The sequence below is a fragment of the Cricetulus griseus genome, assembly GCF_003668045.3.
Source record: "Cricetulus griseus strain 17A/GY chromosome 1 unlocalized genomic scaffold, alternate assembly CriGri-PICRH-1.0 chr1_0, whole genome shotgun sequence".
Classification (NCBI taxonomy): Eukaryota; Metazoa; Chordata; class Mammalia; order Rodentia; family Cricetidae; genus Cricetulus; species Cricetulus griseus.
The window spans coordinates 190,848,629-190,871,332 of NW_023276806.1; the positions used below are offsets into that span (position 1 = coordinate 190,848,629).

The 22,704-nt window shown below is 45.2% G+C and overlaps 1 protein-coding gene across 1 annotated transcript in view; it reads left to right on the forward strand.

Annotated features, from left to right (window-relative positions):
* Creb3l2 (cAMP responsive element binding protein 3 like 2) overlaps window positions 1-12,128 on the forward strand; it is a 121,960-nt gene extending 109,832 nt beyond the window's left edge. Inside the window, exons 9-12 of the mRNA XM_027391464.2 lie at window positions 3,128-3,227; window positions 3,478-3,604; window positions 4,799-5,015; window positions 6,780-12,128. Of these exons, the coding sequence (XP_027247265.1) occupies window positions 3,128-3,227; window positions 3,478-3,604; window positions 4,799-5,015; window positions 6,780-6,855 (520 nt within the window). The 3' untranslated portion in view covers window positions 6,856-12,128. The remainder of the gene's footprint in view (window positions 1-3,127; window positions 3,228-3,477; window positions 3,605-4,798; window positions 5,016-6,779) is intronic.
* The last annotated feature ends 10,576 nt before the right edge of the window (window positions 12,129-22,704 follow it).

Below are 22,704 nucleotides of genomic sequence, written 5' to 3' on the forward strand. Positions count from 1 at the left end.
TCCCCCAAGCTTACAGCATTTGGCATCTTTAACTGGAAGGCTTGGGTGGAGGCTTGGAACCTGTGGCATTTATTTTATCAAGGAGCTTTAGGTACATCTGCCTTGCTGGAAGTCCCTTTTCAGGGGGAGACCTGGTGTCTTCTGGGAGAATATTTGTCTTATGGAAGGGAAGGGAATTTCTAACCCCAGTAATCTCAACCAGAAATTGGAAGAGAGGGGAATTTCTGCTGCCCTGAGAAATCTGTTTTCTCAGAAGTTCATATGGATATGAAAAGACTCAACCACCAACCAGAGAACTTGCATGGGACTGACCTAGGCCCTCTGCACATACGTTACAGTTGTATAACCTGGTCTTCTTGTGGGATTCCTAACAGAGGGAGCAGGGGGCTGTCTCTGACTCTGTTATCTCCTTTTGGAACCCATCTGCTTACTGGATTGCCTCCTCCCCTACAGCATTGGTGTTGGGGGTGGTGCCCAGTCTTGCTGTGGCTTGGTATGCCATGGCTGGCTGATATGTATGGACGGACTGCGCTTTCCTGGGGAGAGGGGAGGTGGAGTGGTTGGGGGGGAGGGGGAAGTGGAGGGGAGGGACGGGGAGAGGAGAGGGAGGCTGTGGCCAGACTGGGAAGAAATTAATTAATTAATTAATGAGTTAATAAAATAAAAAAAATAATAGTACAGAAGCTAGGCAAGGGCCATGGGGTGGGTGGAGAGGAAGTGTGGAATGTTTGATGGTAAACAGGGATTGTTGGCAAAAAAAAAAAAATAATAGCCTGGATGGTTTTGCTTCCAAAACACCAGAGGACATTGGAGCAAAGTAGATGGCACTGGTACAACTTGGGAAGGGTCTGTCTAGCTGAAGGCTGGGTGGCAAGGGGATACCTACCCCTGTGCAGAGTACGGCTGAGTTTGCACCCTGGCTCAAGAGTGCTTAAGGCAGAGCTGGGGCACCCAGTGAAAGTGTCACCAGAAGCAGTGTGGCCACTGCTGTAGTGTAGCAGGCAGCCAAGGCCTTCAGAATTGATGCCTTGGAAAATGGGGCCTTGCTTGTGTATATGTCCCAGGACTTCAGGGAGAAGGAAGCAAGGGAAGGCGGCTGGCATTACAGGTGACTGTGTATCCCACAATGCTGTGGCTTGTAGAATCTCAAGTCTGCAGAAGGAGCTCTACGCAGCTAGTGGCCAGGCAGTAAACCACTCAGCATTTGGTGCTGTGTTGGGGCTTTGTGCTGTTGGGCAGTGCAGAGGTATGTTCCCAGGAAGTTTTGGTAGAAGAAAGAATAAATTTGATGACAGAAGAAAGGTTCTACAGCACAGGAACTCTTGATTATGAACTTTTGAAGTAGAATTTAAAGTAGATATCCTACCAGTATGCCTCAGCCTTGAACAATGAACAGTGTACTTTAAAAGCATATCCTACTTTGATAAATATTCACAGGTCATGTCTAACCACATCTGGCCATGCTTTTGTGTAGCCAAAAGGAAAGTGTGATTAGGTACAATATAGCCTTCTGTAGTAAATATTATTTCACAATTCACTGAGATTATTCCAAAGAGCAAAAATCCAGAGGAGATGGGACCAAAGGGGGATTTTCTTTTGACTTCACAAAGTTTCTACCGTGTGTACTGAGGGCTGTTCCAATTCACCTACCAATCCCACCACTACTTATGCTGCAGAAGGGAAAACTATCCTTAAAGCCAGCCTGCACTTGATTTGCTTAAACTAAGAGGACTTAAGCCCGTGATACTGGCCAGGGTAGGACTGTAAATGTTTTCAGCATTTGAAAGCCGTTTGGAGGGATAGCTCTGATGGGAAGCAAGCCCTCAAGGAAATTCCAGAATTCTTCTTGATTGGCTCTGACATCATGGTGTGCATTTTCTGAAAATCTTTGACACTTTGGAGACTGCATTTTCTCATTACACCTTTCCATTTTATCATGCACGCTGGCTTTGAGCGGAAGAGATAAGGGTGAGGAGTGGGTCCAGCGCTTCATGCTTCACACCGAATCCCTGGGAGACACTAATCTGGGAGGGTTTGCCGGCTGCATCTTGCCATTCTTGGTTTAGGATTTACAGAGAAGTTCACCAACTATATCTTGGTATTACACAGCATGTACTACTCTTCTTCTCTCTCAGCCTTCACAGTTGTCCTATTTGGGGAATAAAAAAAATCCTCCCCTCTCTTTCTCTGTCTCCCCCTCTCCTTCTCCCTCCCCTCATTTGCAGTGTGTTCTGTACACACTTGTGCCTCAGTGATGCACTGGCCATTTCCAGTCACAGCCACCACCTCCGGCCACTCCTTCAATTGTTCTCTGCTGGTCTTTGGTTTTTGTTGTTATTTTTTTTCCTTCTCATGGTTTTGTTTTTATAGATCAGTGTTTCCCATCTCTTGGTGAAATGAGTCTCCTTGCAATTACCATTGCCTTAGTCTCTTCAGACTGCTGTAACACAATGCCGTAAATGGAGTGGCTTAGAAACGACAGAAATGTATTTCTTACTGGTTCAGAGGCTGAGGCAGCCAGATCAAGGTGCTGGCAGATTTGGTGTCTGGTGAGCGCTACCTTCTGATGCCTAGAAAGAAGGTAGCTCCTTGCTGTGTTCTCATGTAGTAGGAGTGACAATGTCTGCTTTCAGCCCCTCATATGGGTACTAATCTTGTTATGAAGACCCCACTGTCAAGGTCTAGTCACACACACCCTACACACATCCTGTCTATTACCATCGAATTGCAGGTTCACTTTAAACATATGGACTTGGAGAGAGGGGACACAGAAACGTTAAAGAATGGTAACCATCCAATCAGTGTGCCCTTTTTCTTTGCTCATTAGCTTCCGGACAAGCGTCTGCCTGCCTGTCAGGGCTTGTTTGGGGGCTCTTCTCTTCCCAGAGTGGCTAAAGAATGGGGCAGGCTGTCACACTGTCATCAAGGCTGATTCTGGAGTTCCAGAGGTTTCTGCCATGATGGCGTCCGCAGGTGTGGTCCTCCGCAGTATCGCTCCACCTGGGAAGCAGCACCTCTGGACCCTGCTCAGACGCAGATGCAGAGCCACTGTGACTTCTGGAGGAGGTCACTCAGAGCATTGCTATCTCACATGCCCCTTCCTGGCTTTCATTTGTCACCTTGGTAGGACTCTGCTTCAGCAACTTCAGAAGCTTCAGGCTCTGGTGATGGGCAAGGTGTCCCGATCCTGCAAGTTAGCTGGCACCCAGACTGGCACCTGCCTCATGGTGAGTTTTCCCAATTTCCAGATTCCCCTGCCTTGAAAATCTAAGAGTGAATGAAACCAGAGACACCAAGCATCTTGTCCCAAGGCTTCTCTCTGCGTGTCATTACAGGGACATGACGGGGGTATGAGCTGTCCTCTGATGGAGGGGATAGGGGTGGGGGGTGTTTCCTTCTCCCAGGATTTCCAGGTGGCTTGTCCCTGAAGGTGTGCTCTGGTGTCAGTAGCCCCCTATGCTCTCTCCTCACCTCCAGGTCGTTGTGCTGTGCTTTGCTGTCGCGTTTGGCAGCTTCTTTCAAGGCTATGGGCCCTATCCTTCTGCCACCAAGATGGCTCTGCCCAGCCAGCATCGCCTGTCGGAGCCATACACAGCTTCCGTGGGTAAGTCATCAGCTTGTTCTGTTTGCCTGAAGTTGACTTTCCCAGCTTTCTGAAAGGAATCTCATCCTAAAGCCTGATGTGTAAAAGTGGAGCGATTCCGTTTTCAGGTGGGGTGTTCTGGGAGTAGCCACCAGACTCCCTTGGGTAGCACCAGAAAGGCCCTGATACTCCCCCCGCCGCCACCCCTGCTTTGAGATCTGATATGGGTAATTTGGCTCGTGGAAGACTGGAGAGTAAGGAGGACAGTTAGTTTTTCTGAAATCTCACAATCACTCTTGTGTCTCTGACTCCAAGTAGAATTCTATGCTATTGCAGTAAGAGTTTGCAGCAAAATTAAAGAATTGGTCTGTCTTATGCCCAAGACTTAGAGAAGTCGGAGACTCTGGTGTTCACATATGCAGCATACTCAGTTCTCCCCTTGAGCAATGGTGTCTTTTGGGTATCTAGAAAACAGAGGGAGGAAAAGAAGGGTATACACAGAGTGGCACAGCTATGTTAGTAACAACACACCCAGAGTTAGGAGACACAGGATTTGAGGAAGGGAAAATTTTGCCATCCTCAAAATGCCTGTGGATTTCAGTAGTTAGTATATCCAGGCCAGATACATGATAAAATGTCATTCCATTATGATGATTTCAGTGGCTTCTTGGGAAGTTTTTTTGTTTTGTTTTGTTTTTTCTGAGGGAAATGGCTCTAAATTTTGGAAGCTAATGGACACACAGTCTGTATGCCCAGGAAATGACTAGAGTCATCTAGCTATGTAACTGTCTCATAATGCACCAGAGATTGTCTCCCTCTGACTTTCAGGGTTGGCTTTGGGCTTTCCGGGAATGCCTCCTCATTCAGCTGGGTTTTGACAACTCCCAGTGTTTAACCCACATTTTCCATAAGCTGTTTTCCCCAAGACTGTTGGATGAGAGACATTTTACTAAAGGCAGTAAGAGGGGATGTTAACTTTGCATTTGTTTGCTTTCATGTTGTTCTTCCAACCTATATAATTGATATAATTTTTGATGCCTAAACTCTGAAACCTGAAGCCATTACAGAAAGCCCAGCCCAGCTGGCATGCCCCATCCCAGAGGATGGGAGCATGCTGTCATCTGCCACTGGCCTCGGGCGGGCCTTAGGAGTAAAGGGCATGTGTGGGCCTCCTATGTTATTTTGCTACCATCCATTGCTCTCTTCTTTCTTCAGTGAGATCCAGGAACCTGCTAATCTATGAGGAGCATTCTCCCCTGGAGGAGTCATCCAGTCCAGCCTCAGCTGGAGAGCTTGGGGGCTGGGACAGAGGTTCCTCCCTGCTCAGGGCATCGGGGCTGGAGGCCCTGCCGGAGGTGGACCTTCCTCACTTCATTATCTCCAATGAGACCAGCTTGGAGAAGTCAGTGCTGTTGGAGCTTCAGCAGCACCTGTAAGTCCCGTAGGTGCAGGCGTGGTGGCTGACTACTGAGTATGAGGCAGCCCTGGTGGGAGGGCATGTGCTCTCCCAGAGCTCTCGGTATCCACTCAAGACACGGGCAGTGGGGAGAGTCTGCTGATGGCTGTTAGCAGGGCAAAGGTCTCTTTGAGCTAATCCAGTGTCCACACCATCAACCCAGAGCTGGCAGTAATGGACCCATTGAGCAAGAAGGGATGTCAGTTCCCTCAGTCACTGTCTCCGTTTTGTTCTCTCAATGCCACAGAGTGGCTAGATGTGGTAGCTCATACCTTTAATCCTAGCATTCAGGAAAGTCAGTAATTCAAGTCCAGCCTCAGCTTCATAGTGAGTTCACGGTCGGTCAGTCTGGGCTACATGAGATCCTGTCTCCCAAAAAATGCCAGGTGACATCAGAGAGCTTGTTCTGCAAATGCACCTTCAATTCAATTCTATAGTTCCTTCCAACTGGAGGGGAAAAGAATGTTGTGCTGGGTATCAATATAATTAATGATTTACATGTCAGTGCACAGGAATCACCTGTAGCTGCAGATGAAGTGCTCTTTGTGCAAAATGCTTGGGACCACAAGGTGTTTGGAATAGTTTCCAGGTTTGGGATATTTGCATATACATAATGAGATATCCTGGGCGTGAGACCCAAGTCTAAACATGTCATTTATCTGTGTTTGGTAAGTTTAGTTCTCAGAGCAGTTTGGGAACTAGGGATGCTCAGCCTGTAAACATTTATGCATTTGTATTGAGGGACAGTGGCGATGAAACATGGTTATTTCTTTCCCTCATTGAAATCCCCCATGTATGGCTCCAACTCTGCCCACATTGTTCCTCTCACTTAACTGGGGTGGGGATCCTTTTGAAAACATTATGGCTGATGGGAACTTGTGTTACCGTTGTTGTACAGAGGGGGCACTTTGGGGTGTTCATCAGCATAGGACGCATGTGTGCACCCCCTGGGTGACGTGTGGTGAAACGGATGAATTAGCTAATCTACGCTCCTAGATAGGTACCTCTGTGCACCAGAGTTCATAATCATATGTGCTTTTATATGTACACATGACACACACATATTTAACACTTACTAGTACCAACCATTGCCCAAATATGTTATCGTAACAAACCTTGCAAGTATCCCAAGATATACAACCTTAATTTTATGCCCATTATGGAGAAAGCCCTGGAGACTGAGCTGTTGGATAACATAGCTCATAGCATGGTCTGTTCCCCAAGCTCAGTGTTTGAAAGCCCCATTCAGGTCTCTGAGTTTACCGTGATGTCTCCCAAATTGTAAAGCCTCCCTGATTCCCATCATAATGCTGGGAGACTTTGATCATATATCTATTTTATGGTATGTATTTTGTGTTGTTTTAAGTTGATTCATTAAAAAAAAAATCCTTGTCTGGATTCTTAATTCTAGAGCAGATGTCAGCCCATATCCTCCTGCATTCTCGTTCCTGTAACTTACAGCATTGAGGCCATTAATAAACAGAGAACAGTTATTGAAAACAATTTAAAATAAGGCAGCATCAAACTACCATGGGTCTCCACTTGGCCCAGATAAAGTTGGGAATATGGGGGTGAACATGTGACTAGTGGGAGATTTGGGGAGCAAAGAATAACAGTAGGGGTTTAAAAGACTTTGCCAGAGTCAGCCCACAAAGCTGTAACTGAATCATGATACAGAGTCTGAGAATATTAGCAAAATCTCATAGCTGACACTTCTTTCTTCGTTTGATGCCTTCGCAGGGGCAGCAGCAAACTGGAAGGCAACGAAACGCTCAAAGTTGTAGAACTCGAGAGGAGAGTGAACGCCACCTTCTAAGGACCGTCTCCACCTTTCTCTTCTCCTAACTCCAGCTGTGCGTCCCCAAACTGCCTTGCCCATAAGCTTCTCCTTCACCCCTGGGTCTTGAGGAGGATGTGGACTTATAGTGCTTGTGGCTTGAGATGTGAGGCCAGCCTGGGGCCTTCCACTTAGATGTCACCATGGCTCCTGGGAGGGAGCTGGCACCTCTCCATCCCTTTCTCTTACTGCCATAGGAAATTATCTTAGGGGTGAGGTAGGGGTGGGACGAGCAGGCTTGTTTCCACTAGTATATGAAGATAACGCATGACTCTTCCCTGTGAAGAATGACCCTTTCGAAGAAGATACGACTCACACATTCAGTTGAGACCCCAGACTATAGCCACAAATATGCCACAAACACAATGCCAGGGAGTGGCTAAAGCACTGACTCTTGACCTCCCTGGCTCACTAGGACTCCAGTGTGACCCTGCCCCCACTGAGAGTACCAAAGTGTCATTCCAGTCTGTCCGTTCTGCACCCTGGAGCCCTTATTGGATGTCCGCACAGGCAGACAGGACTCCCACCACATTTTCAGGCCGCAAGTGCAATTCCTGAAGGCATCAGGCTCTTCTCCAGCTCGCCCTGCCCACCGTGTTGCTTGTAGTGTACCCCCCACACCATACACACAGCCTGCATCTCTACGGGACAGTAGCTCTGTCTCCCTGGCCTCCCCACCCTATTTGTAAATAGTATTTATTAGCTTGCTCAAGCTCCCCACTGACCGTAGTAAAGAACTTTCATGACCCCTTCCAACAAGCAAAGTCTTCTGTTGGTCTTTGGAATAGGAGAGTCCCCAAGATCTGGAACCCCCAGTCTTTCTAGTTGATGCCTCGTCTCCCTTTCCTTTCTTTTTCAAATTGGAGACCTATAAAATAATCACTGCTGGGCGATCCTCTTTAGCATGTGCCCCCTGTGGGATGAATTCATGGGGAATGATGGAGCCCCGTCTTCTTTTCTTGTTCAGGCTGCGGGCTCTATGGCCACTTGCTATCTCTCTCCATTTCTGGGTCAGAGAAGGAAAGTCCTGCCCCTGACAGTAGGCACTGCTGACAACCTTGCTAGGTTGTCCTGCTCCCCACCTGCCTGCCTCCCTCACTTCCCTCCTTCCAGTCTGCCCTCTCCCCACCTGCCTTCACTGGCGGGGGGAGGGGGGGCTGGAGTTGGTGACATTTGTGCACCCACAGTCATACCTTTTACAGCCAGGTTTGGCTACTTTGCAGCTCACCCAAAGAGATACAATGAACCCCCAAACTCCTTTCCTTTTTTAATGATTAAAAGTAAAATTTGTAGTTAAAAAATTCTTTTCTCTTTCATACTAATAAGAAATGGAAATTACTCTTTTATTGTATAAGATAGAAGACTCGTTTTAAGTGTTTCTCCACCCCCAACCCCCCGCCCCCCCCCACCAAGCTTGTAAAAAATTTTTATGTAAGAAATGTGCTTACACTTTATATTTTATTTTTAGCAACAGCTGAAGGGCCTTTAGTTTTGGCCTCTCTCACGAGCACTCTCTCTTGCACTTGCTCCCTCGCCCCGCCCTCTCTCTCTCATTTTTCCTCTATCATCTATGTGACCTATAGAGCCCATGTGAGAGGGATTATGAGCACACTGGCCCTTACACTCTGTGTCACTTACAGGATTTGGTGTTATTAGTGTTTGCTGTCATGCTCCATGAACAGCTTTCTATTTAGTCTGCTCAGGTCATCATAGGGAGTGCTCCCTCCCCCCTCCCTCCTCTCCTCCCTTCTCCTCTCCCTCCCATGGTGGGTTCCCAGCTGGCAGATGGCCAAGTTCACCTTGTTGTGTGTGAGGCCCACCTCAAGGCCACTGTGATCCTGGCAGCCCTGCTGTCCACTGGTCTGTCACTGTCCCTTAGGCTCAGATGCCTGGACTGTACACAAAGGAGAGTGGTTGTGACCTGTTTCTGCTTTCTTTTGGTCTCCTCTCTTCCTTTGATCTTCCCAGGCCTGGCCCATTGTGTTCTTTATAGTGCCAGATGTTTATGCATAGTAAACATAAAAAAAAAAATGCCTGTAAGAGCCTAAGAAGGGGGAAAAACCCAGAATGAGTTCGTGTTTGTGTGATGAGAAAGGGAGAATTTGCAGTGAAGGGCAGAAGTGGGCTTCAGGCTGGTGTGTACATCTGCCAGGCTGAACCTTGGTTTTTTGACGTGCCTAGAGAGCCAGGGAGGAGCCCCATTTGAGGAGGCAGAGGGAGAAGGGAGGGAATGTCTAGCCATGTCTAGTTCTCCGAGGGCTTCACTTTCTTCTCTGCCTGCTCTTTGGATGTCACTGTATCCAGACAGCAGGGCCCTTTGTCTGTGGGAAATTGGCCTTCCAGAATAGAATCTGTAGCTAGAGACACGGGACATTAGCCAGAGAACTCAAACAGCCCTTTAAAGGAGCTCTCAGCAGCCAACACTGCCACTCTATTGAGAAAGACCTCTGCTGTCGGCTTTCGGCTTGGCAAGTGGAAGGGGCTAAGCAGTTGTCCCTCTGGGATACTCTGTAATCAGGGGATCCAGGGTGGCAGAAGACAGAATGGGTTGCAAGTAATTAATGTATGCACACTTTCTGTTCAAAGTTTAAGGCTAGAATATCAGTTTTTCCCACCAGCTGAGCTGTCCTGCAGACCAGTCGATAACTTACGGATGTCTCTGAAGGTTTTGAATAGTGTCAGGCTTTAACACCTTGAATTGAAAATTTGAAAATACCCAAGACTGCTAGACTGTTAGAGAATCCAGACCCATTAGTTTGCTGGTTGCGTTTTCTATTCTATAAACAGCCCCCCCCTCCACCGTCTACAACACACACACACATTATGATCACTTTAGTGATGGAGATGTCTTGCAGAGATTTAGAAAATAAGCCTTTTTTTTTTTTTTTTCTGTAGATGAGGCCCGAGTAACCCAGTTGCCCCTTCCCTCGGGGTCTTTTCACAGCTCCAACTTTACATTGGGAAATGGGTCTGGCAAATGAGAGGAATCAGCAGCACCGGCATTGAGGGAAAGCCTCTGAAGTGTCAGGACTCTGGAGTGTAGCTCCCAGAAAGAGAGCATTCTATAAAAATCTGACAGCTGAACTCGGTTGCTCCTTCCTGGCAGAAGGCGGGCGTGGGATCTGACATCAATGCAGGCAAAGTTAGGTAACCTTCCGGTCCACAGGGATGATTTTGTGGATGGGAAACAGCTTTAGGGCCATATTATTTACAAACTGTGCATACCCCCCTCTCAAGCATCAGTGCCCCCGTAGCGGCTTTGGATCTTATGTCCACATGCACCAGGGATACTGGACCGATCCCTCTTGATGCTGGGACAGAGTCCACCTCCATCATTTTTACCATGGGTGTTTTGTTAACATTCTTTCCAGCACTTGATGTCCCCTCCATCCCATGTGCCCAGACCCAGAAAAAGCAGCAAAACAGAATTAGAAGTGTCTTTGAGCCAGCTCCTGTAGTCATAATGTGCCTTGTGAGGTGTGTGTGTGAGCCCAGAAGAGAAATGGAGACATCTTGTCCCCACCTGAGGAGCGGACATCTGCCCGATCCTTGCCAACATGGAGGTGTGGAAATGGGAGAATGGGCTTTTAGTGGCTAATTTGTTTCTGCTGAGCTAAGTGTTTGAGAAACCTGGATGAGCTCTGCACTCTACTTGCAGCCTGTTGGGACCTGTGGAGCCATCAACAGCAGGGTCTTGGTGAGAGCCACTTTGTGTGAACAAGCAGTTAGCACAGGGTGATTGGATAAGTTATACCCACCCCCCGCAGGAGTGGAGAGAACAGTAAGATAGGGGCTGGAAGGAGCCAGACACAGATTTCAGCTCATTTGTTCATCTGTTCATTCAATCAATCATTCATTCATTCATTCATTTGTTCATTCCTTAAGCTTTGCAGTTTTCCTAAAGAAGAGCAGGCTTCCTAAGACCTAGAAAATGTTGGAAAATAAGAGGGACTTGGAAAACCAGCTTGTCAGTAGCTATTCAGAAGACCCAAGTACTACCTAATGCTAGTCACGCCCCCCCCCCCACACACACACCTCCTCTCCTAGGTACTTACGCCTCCAATGTGCCTTGTATCTGAACACAGGATGGCAGGAATTTCCTGTCCCTGGAAAGTGTCACATATTACTATATAGTATTTTGGATTGAAGTTGAGGGATGGGAACTTTCCCCAGAGACTCAGAGATGGTTCCCTATAAGTGTGCCTCTATTAGATTTGCTTATCAGGGGGGAAAGAAGTGGGGTTATACACATCAGGAAAATCCCACTTTGTAGATGCAATCACATCAAAAACATGGCCAGCCAGGATTAAAGGTTTTCTAAATCCTCACCACGGAGCATTTTCTGGATACAAAGGCACTAGCCCATTTGAAGATTAATGCTCCGTGCCTCTGGGCCAAGAGGTCAGCAGCTATATGCTAGGGAGAAAAACATTAACTGTTGTTTGTGACAGCGGAAAATTCAGGGCTGCCTTACTTTGTCTTGGTTTCTAGAAGGGAGATATTATTTCCTGAGTATTTACTGAGGTGTCGAGTGTTGTGCTAAAAGCTGGTAGCTTCTGAACTTGATTGAAATGGAGAGCAAGGGTGGCTCATTGCCACGAGAGGTAAACGCAGCCAGAGGCACGGTATAGTTTGTGGAGTCCTTTCTGAGGACACAGACTGTGGCTCCCTGGGCAGAAACAGCTCTACCCACTGCCGTGGCTCCATGGCTCCGCTGTGCCTTGCTCAGTTCTTTGCCTGTCTCTGAAATGCGGCCTGCAGGTCTGGCTTCTACCCTTCTCATCCTTTCTTTAGAGAGCAGGCTTTGCATCTGCATGAAGGGAATCCAAGGATTCAGGCTCCATTTTTCTGCTTCTGTCTTTTGCTCAACAGCAAGGTGGTAACAGGCCCCGTGTGTACTCATGGCCTGCACAACTTAGTCTCTGGAAAACGCCAGCCCTCAGACACCCTGGGGGTGACCTTCCCTCCCTACACAGTGGAGAGCAGAGCCCAGATGGCGTCGCCAGTCAGTTTTCCTTGCCTAGACTGGCAACCGGCTTCTGCTCTCTTTTGAAATACTTAGATCAGCATGTTTTAAACCCAAGTACATTACAAGTCTGTCACCTGACCTGTTGCACTTCTTACCCTTCATCATAGCTAATGAAATACCAAAAAAATAAAATAAAGCTTTGTAGTATACTTGCACTTAGTTTGAAAAAAAATGAAATTGTAATGCATTTGTATTTCCATTTCTTGCAAATAAATATTTTTCTTAGTCAAATGTTTCCCAGTGTTTAAATCCTGGTAATCTGGTTTCAAAGGCATTTGCCGCCCCCCTGCCCCCCATCTGTGTGTGTGTGTGTGTGTGTTGTGTAAACTGCCCCCCCCCCCCCGACTACCCGGCCAAACTGCAAAAGGAGGCTCAGACCAATGATTTTTTTTTTTTATTCTGCTGCTAAATCTGAGTCTCCACTGGAGGAATATTGAAAAATGTAACTGTTTTTTTCACTCAGTGGCAGAGAGTCAGTTTTCTCCCGAGGTTCATGTGGTCTGGCTGCTATGTTCGTTGTCTCTTACAGCTATTCCCTAACTACATTACCAGAATCTATGGGTTGGATATTGCTTTTCTGGAGGCTTGAGACTGATGCTTTGGACTTGAGTCAAAAAGGAACTGGCCTTGCTCATAGGAGCAGTGCGGAGGAGGCCTCCCAGGCTTGTACTCCCGAGATGCTGATGAAATGGCTGACAAAGGTCGGTGTGCGCAAGCAGAAAGAGTTTCACCTTACCCTCTATAGATCCAATCGTTTGTTTACTCAGAGAGAGCAGAGGTTTCGCTGAATCCCAGAAGGAGTGCCCCACAAAAGCAGGTCGCAGAAAGGAGGATTTATTGTAGCTCCCAGTTTGGGGGTACAGTCCAGCACAGTGGGGGAGTTGTGATGCAAGGCTGGTGGGTGCTGGTGCCCACCCCAGGTTCTCCTTTTCATTTGGCCCAGGAAGGAGTCCAAGCCCATGAAACTGGGTAGCTGACCTTTGAGGGAGCTCTTCTCTAGTCAGGGAAACCTTTTTGAAAACACTCATGGACACACCTAGATGTGTTTCTAAGGTGAGCCTAATCTCCCTCATGGTTGACAATGAAAATTGATTGCCACAGACTCTAAGGCTGTGCACCAGACTTACCTGGAGGGGAAAACGTTGATTTTCAGTCTCTTAGCATCATGCCTAACCCTGCTTCCTACTTGGGTGTGCAACAATCTCCCTTATCCTTTCCGTTGAGCAACTTGACCTCCTTCTACAGAGAGGCCTTTCCCTCACACTGTCCTGTTACAAAAGTTTTCTGTCCCACATACCATTCTGCTTTGAGGACATTATGGGATGGATCTTTTTGTTTGCTTGCTTACTTCTGTTTTAGAAAGAAAAATGTTTTAACACGAACTGAGAATCCTTCTTTAAAATAGAAGTCACTTTATTATATTGAACTTAACAAAAAAAAAACTATCACACAGCTAGATTATTGCAGCCACTTAAACACTTTTCCAGTCCCACACTCTATACATCGCAACCAACTACACAGGCTGAATGGCCATTCGGAAGCTATGAAGCTTCTCTTTACATTTGCACTGACTGCTGATTACATTTTTGTACACTTTTCTACTGCACAAAACAGACACAGCCATGAGAGAGTTGAAACTGGAGAAACAATTAGCTTTATGTCCTCTTAGGGCTCATGTGTCCTTTTGCCTGTATGCCATCCCCCCTCGTCATCTCTTACTGCCCTTCCTTGCCATAGAGATAATGGCAAGTTTGTGTTTACCCGCCACTGTATTTACTATAGCAAGGACCTGGCACCAACCTAGATGTCTATCAAAGATGAATGGATAGTGAAAAATGATATACATGTATATTCGTACACAGGCGTGTGTACATATGCTGATACGTGTGTGTTTACTGAATATTATTTGGCACTGAAGATAATAAAATTGAACATTACATCTTAGACAGGCCTCTACATGGGCTGTATACATGATGCTTTGACACCTAGGATCTTGCTGGCTCTAGAGGTACTGCTTCTGCTATCCCTTGCCAATTCCCACCCTCTGTGCAAACCTTTTATCTTAGGGTTTCTATGGCTGAGAATAGACACCATGACCACAGAAACTCTTATAAAGGAAAACATTAATTCTGGGGCACGGTTTACAGTTTTATAGGTTCAGTCTATTACCATGATGGAACATGACAGTGTACAGGCAGACATAGTGACGGAGAAGGAGCTCAGAGTTCCACATCTCTTTCTGCAGGCAACAGGAAATGAACAGCCTTCCACACTGGGCATAGCTTGAGGATAGAAAACCACAAAGCCCACATCCAAAGTGGCGTAACTTCCTCCAATAAGACCATATCTACTCCCAACTAAGCCATACCTCCTAATAGTACCACTCCCTATGAGGGCCATTTTCTGTCAAACCATCACATCTTTCATATACAAACTATCCCAGTCACAGCCTATACCACCCTTGTGGACTCCCGCAAGGTTCTGACATGCCCATGTACCACAGGGCTGGGTACCAGCAACTAGAGATACTCCTTTACCCCAGACCTTTTTGAAATTATTCAAAGCCTCAAGTCTTCTCACCTTGGTTGTTCTTCAGTTTAGCCTCACTTCCTGTGCTTGCTGGCTGGATCTCATGTTTCTCTGGGTAGCCTCATCTGGGAAGCACGGGTGGCACACCATCTTTGCTTTTCAGTGGCTACGTCCTCTCTTCTGTCAGATTCCCTATATTCAAAAAGTAATAAAACCTGTATTTTAAAAGCATGTCTCAAAGACTGTGTTTTCTGGAATCATTTTATAGTTTGTTAGAACCTATTCCTTGGACGTTTCTGTAGCAAATTAGAGGTTGACTCCAGACCCATGGGGTTCTCCCAGTGGCCCGCTGTGATTCAGGTGGCTGTAGTTCAGATTTGTGTTATCTCATTTCACACTGGTGGTTGTTTTGGTGCAGGGAGGAAGAATGAGACCTATGGGGGATATCCTGGCTGGTTCCTGGGTGAAGAGAGCAGGTGTGTCAGTCCCTAGTCCAGTGTTCAGGTTCTAGGATAAACCAGACCAGACCCTTCCAAAGATGGAGTAATAGAGACTGGGAAACAGGGATCTAGTGAGAGGAAATGTTAGGTTAGAAGTTTGCAGCTTCTAACACTGGTCACTATTAACTCCCTGGCCTTGAAGGAAAAAGATGTATACTGGAGGTGTGTGTCTCTCTGTGTGTATGGAGTGTGTGTGTGTGTGTGTGTGTGTGTGTGTGTGTGTGTGTATGGAGTGTGTGTGTGTGTGTGTGTGTGTAGTGTGTGTGTAGTGTGTGTGTGTGTGGTGTGTATGTGTATGTGATATGTGTGTGTGTGGTGTGTGTGTGTGTATGTGTGTGTGGTGTGTATGTATGTGATGTGTTTATGGTATGTGTGTGGTGTGTGTATGTGTATGTGTGTATGTGGTGTGTGTCTTTATGTGTGTGATGGGTATGTGTGTAGTGTGTATGTGATGGGTATGTGTGTGTGTGTGTGTGTGTGTGGTGTGTGTGTGTAGTGTTTGTGTATATGTGTGGTATGTGTATATGGTTGTGGTGTGTGTATGTGTATGTGTGTATGTGGTGTGTGTCTTTATGTGTGTGATGGGTATGTGTGTAGTGTGTATGTGATGGGTATGTGTGTGTGTGTGATGTGTGTGTGTGTAGTGTTTGTGTATATGTGTGGTATGTGTATATGGTTGTGTATGTGGTGTGTGTGTGTGTGTGTGTGTGTGTGTGTGTGTGTGTGTGTGTGTGTGTGTGCGCGCGCGCGCATTTACTACTTGTTATATTACTTGATTCCTTCAAAAGCTTCATGCAGGATGTATAATTAAGTCCATTTTAGAGTTGAGGAAACTGGGGTTTAGAGCAGTAAAGTTTGAGTCCTAGCTTTTCACTGACTCTAAATGTATGGGTTTGACCTACACCATTCTTGGCTTAGTCACTTGTAGACTTTTATTTGTAAAACTAAAGGAGTACAGGCAGGGGCCTAGCTCAGTTGGAGGAGCGCTGGCCTGACATGTATGAAGCACTGCATCTCCAAAGTGAGCAGGGTGGTGCACACCCACCCAGGCTGGCTCATTTCTGTCTGTTACTTCCGTAGTTCATCTGTCATCTAAATGAATGGCCTCTGTGCTAAACGATAGTTGGTTTGGAGTAGAGATCAGGAGAACGAAAACAAAGGGAAAGAAACTGGATTGGTGGTGGACAAGGAATTGTGGTTGGTGGTTACTTTTACCCCACATGACAAGAAATGAGGGGCCCTGAGCAGAAAGGCAACTAGGTTGTGAAATATGAAGGTATCTTGTAGATGGAGTTTCTGTCTTGCCCGGTCCCACAGCAGTTTAGTCCCAAGTAAACAGACTTATATTAATTACAAACTGTTTGGCCAATGGCTTAGGCTTATTACTGGCTAGCTCTCTCTTAATTATTAACCCATAACTATTAATTTATGTATTTCTTTTTCTTTCTTTTTTTCTTTTCCCTTTTTTTTTTTTTTTTTTTTTTTTTTTTTCGAGCCAGGTTTCTCTGTATTATTTTGGAGGCTGTCCTGGAACTCACTCTGTAGACCAGGCTGGCCTCAAACTCACAGAGATCCACCTGCCTCTGTCTCCGGAGTGCTGGGACTAAAGGCATGCACCACCAATGCCCGGCTAATTTATGTATTTCTACATGGCCTTATCTTACCAAAGAATACCTGGACCTGTTACTCCTTTAGCAGCTACATGGCGGCTCACTCTCTCCATCCTCTCCCCAGAATTCTCCTTGTCTGGTAGCCCTGCCTATACTTCCTGCCTGGCTACTGGACAAGCAGTGTTTTATTCATCAACCAATAGGAGAAGCATATCTACAGAAGGACCTCCCCCATCAGTATCGACACCGTCTTCATCTGTCTTTGCATGACACTTAAATGGAGCTTCAGGCTGACGCCTGTTCTCTTATTTCCAGAGATAAAACCTTCATGAATCTTAAAAAATTGTATTTTAAAAATCTGAACACTGGGCCTGGTGATACATGCCTATAATCCCAGTGCTTGGAAGGTGGAAACAGGAGAATAAGAAGTTCAGGTCAACCAAGGCCCCATAGGGAATTCAAGACCAGACTGGGATACATCAGACCTAGACCCTGCCATAAAAGTGAAATAAAAAAATTTAATCTGAAGGATTTCATTGGGTAGGAGCAAGTGCCTTGCCCACAGGTCTCTCAGTATATTCGGGTCACTGAGAACTGTTATGTATCAGGCAGTTTCTGTGTAATCTGTGCTGGTCACTTAGGAAATAAGTCCATAGGTGTGTGACTGATCCCTATTAGGTTATGTGCATAGAGCCAAATCGTGAGCCAACTGTTCTGACATCTTACCTGGGCAGGGGAAACATAAGCTGTCCATACACCTCCAGGGGAATTATGTACATCCAGGAAGCAAATCTGCTTTGGAAGACACCTCCGAAATGCATTTTTTCTTAATGTTTTCAGAACTGAGGTTTAGCTCCGGATTTGGGACCCTCCCACTGGTCACCACCTTTATGGAGGAAGACAAAGAAGGAAGGTGGAAGACTTGAGTTACTTCCTGTAGAAGTGTCCATGCTGCCACTTGGGAAGTTGGTGATACTCGACCCCTCGCCTTTGGTGGGGCGCGCAGATGGCACAAGTTGATGTTGTCCCCCAACGGGCGCAGCTGTTGTAGATCACTTGGCAATATTCAAGCAGAGTTTTGGCCCCAAGAGGAGGCCATGTGTTCTCCTCCTCCCTTTAGGCTGTTGTTTTCAGATGGAGGGATAAAAATACCCATTGAGGAATACCACGAGAGCTGCCAGAGCGGCTGCTGTGCTGTTCTCTGAGAAGTCTGTTTCAAAATGTTTAATGTTTCCTAACTGAAAAGTATTTGGGCATCCGTGCTACCAGAACCTAATACCCTTTTCAGTATTGTTACAAAACAGGTATCCAGTTCAGTTCCTGATGGGTGGGAGAGAACTTCCACATGTCTGGAAGATTCAAAAAAGCCTCCAAAAGGCAAACAGTAAATGCAAAGCTATCTGTATAGTTACCTGTATAGTCCCTGTATAGATCTCAGGGACAGAAAAGATATGAGCTAAGGTGGTTTAAGGTGCAAATAGATACAGCCAAGCTCAGAAAATACAGCAGAGATGGCATTTGCAATGTCACACAGTAAATACTATGTGTTAGAACTCCAGTGTTTGAATGGGAACCCAAGTTAAACTAGAGTGTGTGTGTGTGTGTGTGTGTGTGTGTGTGTGTGTGTGTGTGTGTGTGTGTGTGTGTGTATGTGTGTGTGTGTGTGAGAGAGAGAGAGACAGAGACAGAGACAGAGACAGAGAGACAAGGAGGGAGGGATGGGGAGGGAGGGAGGGAGGGAGAGAACAGAGAAACCCAGTTAGGGAGAGCATGGATGGCTCACCAAACAGAGAAGAGAAAATGAGCTAGGATGAGTGTGGCTGGAAGCAATGAAAGAACTCCTCCAAAACAGTCAAATTTAAAACATTACTGTGATGACATTACAGACAGCTTTAAAATAATAGAGTCCTTATTGTTGACTTTTTGTTGCTTTTGTTGAAAAATAGCAGCCCACTTTTCCTTTTCCAAACAAGTCCCACTTAAAAGTAACCATCGTTCTTATAGAAGGCCTGTTTGCTTAGCATATTAAATACTATCTCATGATGACTTGATGGGGAATGTACTGTGTATGTTTATCTTATTGATTGTTAAATAAAATGCTGTTTGGCCAATGAGACAGGAAGTTAGACGGGACTAGGAGTCAAAGAGGATTCTGGGAAATGTAGTAGAGAAGTGCTGATCCAGGCAGGAAGTGACATAGCAAGGAAACTCATATTTAAGCGAAGGAGAAACAGGAAGGGTCCCTTTTTCCCCTCTGCTCCTGCTCCAGCGGCTCAATGTGATCCACCGACAAGGGGGGACGCCAATAAGGCATCCGATAAGATAAGTCTTATAAAATATGTAGGTTTATGATAGTTAAGACTGAGCTAACAGATGAGAATCCTAGTCATTGGCCAAGCAGCATTGTACCTAATACAAGTTTCTGTGTATTCATTTGGGCCCTAACTCAGGCAGGCGGCTGGCATAAAGCTCACACGTGGCGGTGGGGCTCAGGCGGCTTTTGGTGGAAAGCTTTATCGTAACAATGACTCTTGTAGTTTAGTTCTTAAATTATTATTATTGACTGCTTATTTGCTTAATATTCTTTGATTTTCATTGTTAATGGCCTGAGTCCTTAATTTTTAAATATTTTCTCCTGATATCTTCCTTTTGTTTTTAAAATTATACTTCTACCTTAACTTTCAATTCTTCTACTATAACCTTGCATGCCATTATAGTTTAAAGCTCAAAGCTCTGTTTTATTTTATAATATTTCCTTGGGCCTAGAATTCTATCCTACCTTTTAGAGCAGTGTATTACAAGTGTATTAAATACAATATTTTAAAATTTACTTCTTTGTTGTCTGCTTTGTTCTACTTCCATTTTCCCATTTGTTTGTTTTGGCCTTTCATTTTTCCCCCCCATTCTTCTTAAATAACTGATTAGATATTGTGGTTCATTTCACATGTATCAAAGAACATTGATGATATACTATTTGTTTTATTAAAATATGTGTTTAGTAGGTAGGTGTTCTCTTCCATTAGTATTATTAAAAATGAGAGTGAAAAGTTTAACCAGGTAGGTAACTATTCAAAAAGAGAGAAGTGAAGCAAAGTGAGGTAGAATGGAATTTCATGGAAGGAAATAGAAAATGCCAGACTAGGAACTTAACTGTGTGCTGGCATTCTGGGATGGAGTAGTCAGGAGGGCTGGGAAGAGCCTAGCAATGTAACCTGGCTTGTCTCTCTTCTTGGTTTCAGCTCCCATGCTCCAGCTCTGCTTACTTTGGCCTCTGGTGGCTTTGACAGTGTTCTATTTTGATTCTTTCCTCAAAGAACCTCCAAGAACTTCTAAGATGACTCAGCATTTGCTCTCACCTCCCCATTGCCTGACTGATCTGGAGGTTACAGATTGTTACAAGTACATTTAAGAGCGTAGGTGAGATCACAAGTATGGTAGCTGTGAATAATGAAGATTGATTGTGTGGCTAAAATATTAGACAGAAATTGTACAAAAATGAGAAGGCTGCTTACCATCAAGAGATGGCAAGGGCCTTACGTTGTTTAAGAGGAGGGTAAAAATACAGTCTAATTTAGATGTCTAGACTAAATAAACATTAAAAGAATAAAACAATATCATGGGTGTCAATAGAGAAAAAAGTGTGTGTTGTATTTCCATCAAAAGGGCAGCAATTTAAATAGAAAAACTGGTTGTGGTAGACCCAGCATGGAACTGAAGCACATTGGTGGTGGAAGTGGTCAGAACCATGTTTAGCTGATGGCAACAATGCAGCCTGTGAGTTTCTAACTGCTCAAACTCCATCTCTTCCATGGCTTAGCCTGCAATGGACTTCGGTACTTTTTGCATTACGCTAGAGCTTCTTGAGATTGTGTAAAGTAGCTTAGCATCTCTAAAGAATGGATATTATTTGCAACCAAGGGCTGGAACTTTGGTATTACAGAGCTGATGGTCATTAATGTTAATACTGTTGAGTCGGGAACACAGAGCACTCCCCATCAGAAGAAGGGAAGAAGTAACAGCAATCTATGTTTGAGACTACTCTGGAAAAAGCGCTGAAGTAACATCTACAGCAAGTGATGGCAAGTGTGTTAGCCTGTGCATTTGTAAGATGCTGACTTTTAAAACTGGAGGAGGAGAGGCGAGGGGAGGGGAAGGAAGGAGGAAGAGCAGGAAGATAACAGCTCACCTAGTGGAGCACATTGTTATGACTGGAGACCAAGGATGTCTTAATGGTTTCATTACATAGGATAAGGACAATGTTAAGACCCTTCTAGGCTACCTGGCTATATCTGACAGTCAAAAGCTTACAAGCCATGCCAGTTGTTGAACCTGGGTACTGTCCCTTGAGGAGCCTGTACCCATACTTGGGTTTGTCTTTCTTCCTGCAATTCTGTCCTAGAGAAGCCCTAATTCTTCAAAAAAAACTTGAATATTTCTGATTGTGTATATATTTAGAGAAAGGAATATGAATAAGCCAGTGTGTGTGTGTGTGTGTGTGTGTGTGTGTGTGTGTGTGTGTGTGTGTGTGTCAGTGTAGGTCAGAGAACAACTTGGTGGGAGTTGCTTCTCTCCTATCATGTGGGCCCCAGGGACAGAAATCAGGTTGTCAGTCTTGGTGGCAAGCACCTATACATTCTGAGCCATCTTGTTGGCTCTCTTCCTAATTCTTAAAAAAGATAGTTTTGTTGGCTATATATTTTTAAACTGATAGTTATTCAGCTATTTTCTCTTGATTCTTGATTCCATTGTCTTCAAGATTCTATTTTACCTATAGAAGAAGCCATTTTCCTGGTACTTAGTTATCTGACACTAATCTGGCCTTCTCTTCTGACAACTTTGTAATCCCTTTTGCTAATAGCAAACCTATAATGTCTTTATTAACCTGATTTGATATTCACTGTGCTCCCTTTATCTGGTTACTGTTCATTTCATCATTTTTAGAAATTCTCTGACATTATCTTTTTAGATAGTTTCTATCCCCCTCTCCTTCTGTTACCTCATGTGGAATGCCAAGTTCTTTTATTCCAGACCCCATCATATGTATAATAAATATCATTTAACTCTCACACCCGTTTCTCTACTGGCTGTCACTCCCTATCTACCTATCAGCAAGTGAGATGACCAGCAGACAGCCTCTGCTTGCAGCTTCTGGTTGTACTTCAGAGGCCACTAGCTATTTTTCCCAAAGTAACTGGAGCAGTAACAGCCACTGTCTGATGATTGAACAGTGACAGGTAAAAATAACTTAGTGCTTCACTTCAGTGCATGACAGGTAGCTTAGGAAACATTCATTTCAAAGCTCCCTGTTGGGTCACTCCAGGTTTTGCTAGGGCTGTATTTCATTTTGATTCCTTTGCTCAGCATCTTTCCCCCAAAGAACACAAGTAGTGACAGGACAGATTAGGTAACTACACAAGGAGACTATGAAATTGGAAACACCTCTATAAATGCAGTTGACTTGTGACACCCTTTCCAGCTCTAACTCTTCTATACACGTACCCCTCACCAAAAGAAACAGATTTATCTTCAAATACGAAGATTAGGACCAGAGATAAAGTAAATCTAAACTGGAGTATTCAGGGCACCATCCTTGCACCCTGGTAGCCAGGGTTCAAACTTTACAATATTGTCTTTAGGTCCCTAAGACAGTCTCTTAATGAATGTCTCTACTTTAGTTCTTTGTGTGTAAAAACAACATCTACTTTACAGGGTTGATATGGTCTCAGTGGGTGTTACTATTTGTTACTATATTGTAATAAGGGCCTGGGGGGAACCATCCTGCTTTGCCAGAGGCTAATATTCTGTGACCAGTGCTTAGTGAGTTGTACACAGGAGAAACCAGCAGGCTTCCAGACTGGTGGCTCATAACCTGGCTGCTCGTTAGAATTATGTGGGAATACTAACTGCTGGGCCCCATTCTAAGACAGTCTGAACAACCTGGTCAGGGGTAAAGTTCATGCATAGGTACTTACTACAGGCATCCACTGAGCAAGTTATACTGCTATTTACATAGCCTCTCTCTCTCTCTCTCTCTCTCTCTCTCTCTCTCTCTCTCTCCTCTCCCTCTCTCTCCCTCTCCTCTCCCTCTCCCTCTCACATGCACACACATACACACACACACCAAAATAAAACAATCCAAAAAACAAACAAACAAAAACAG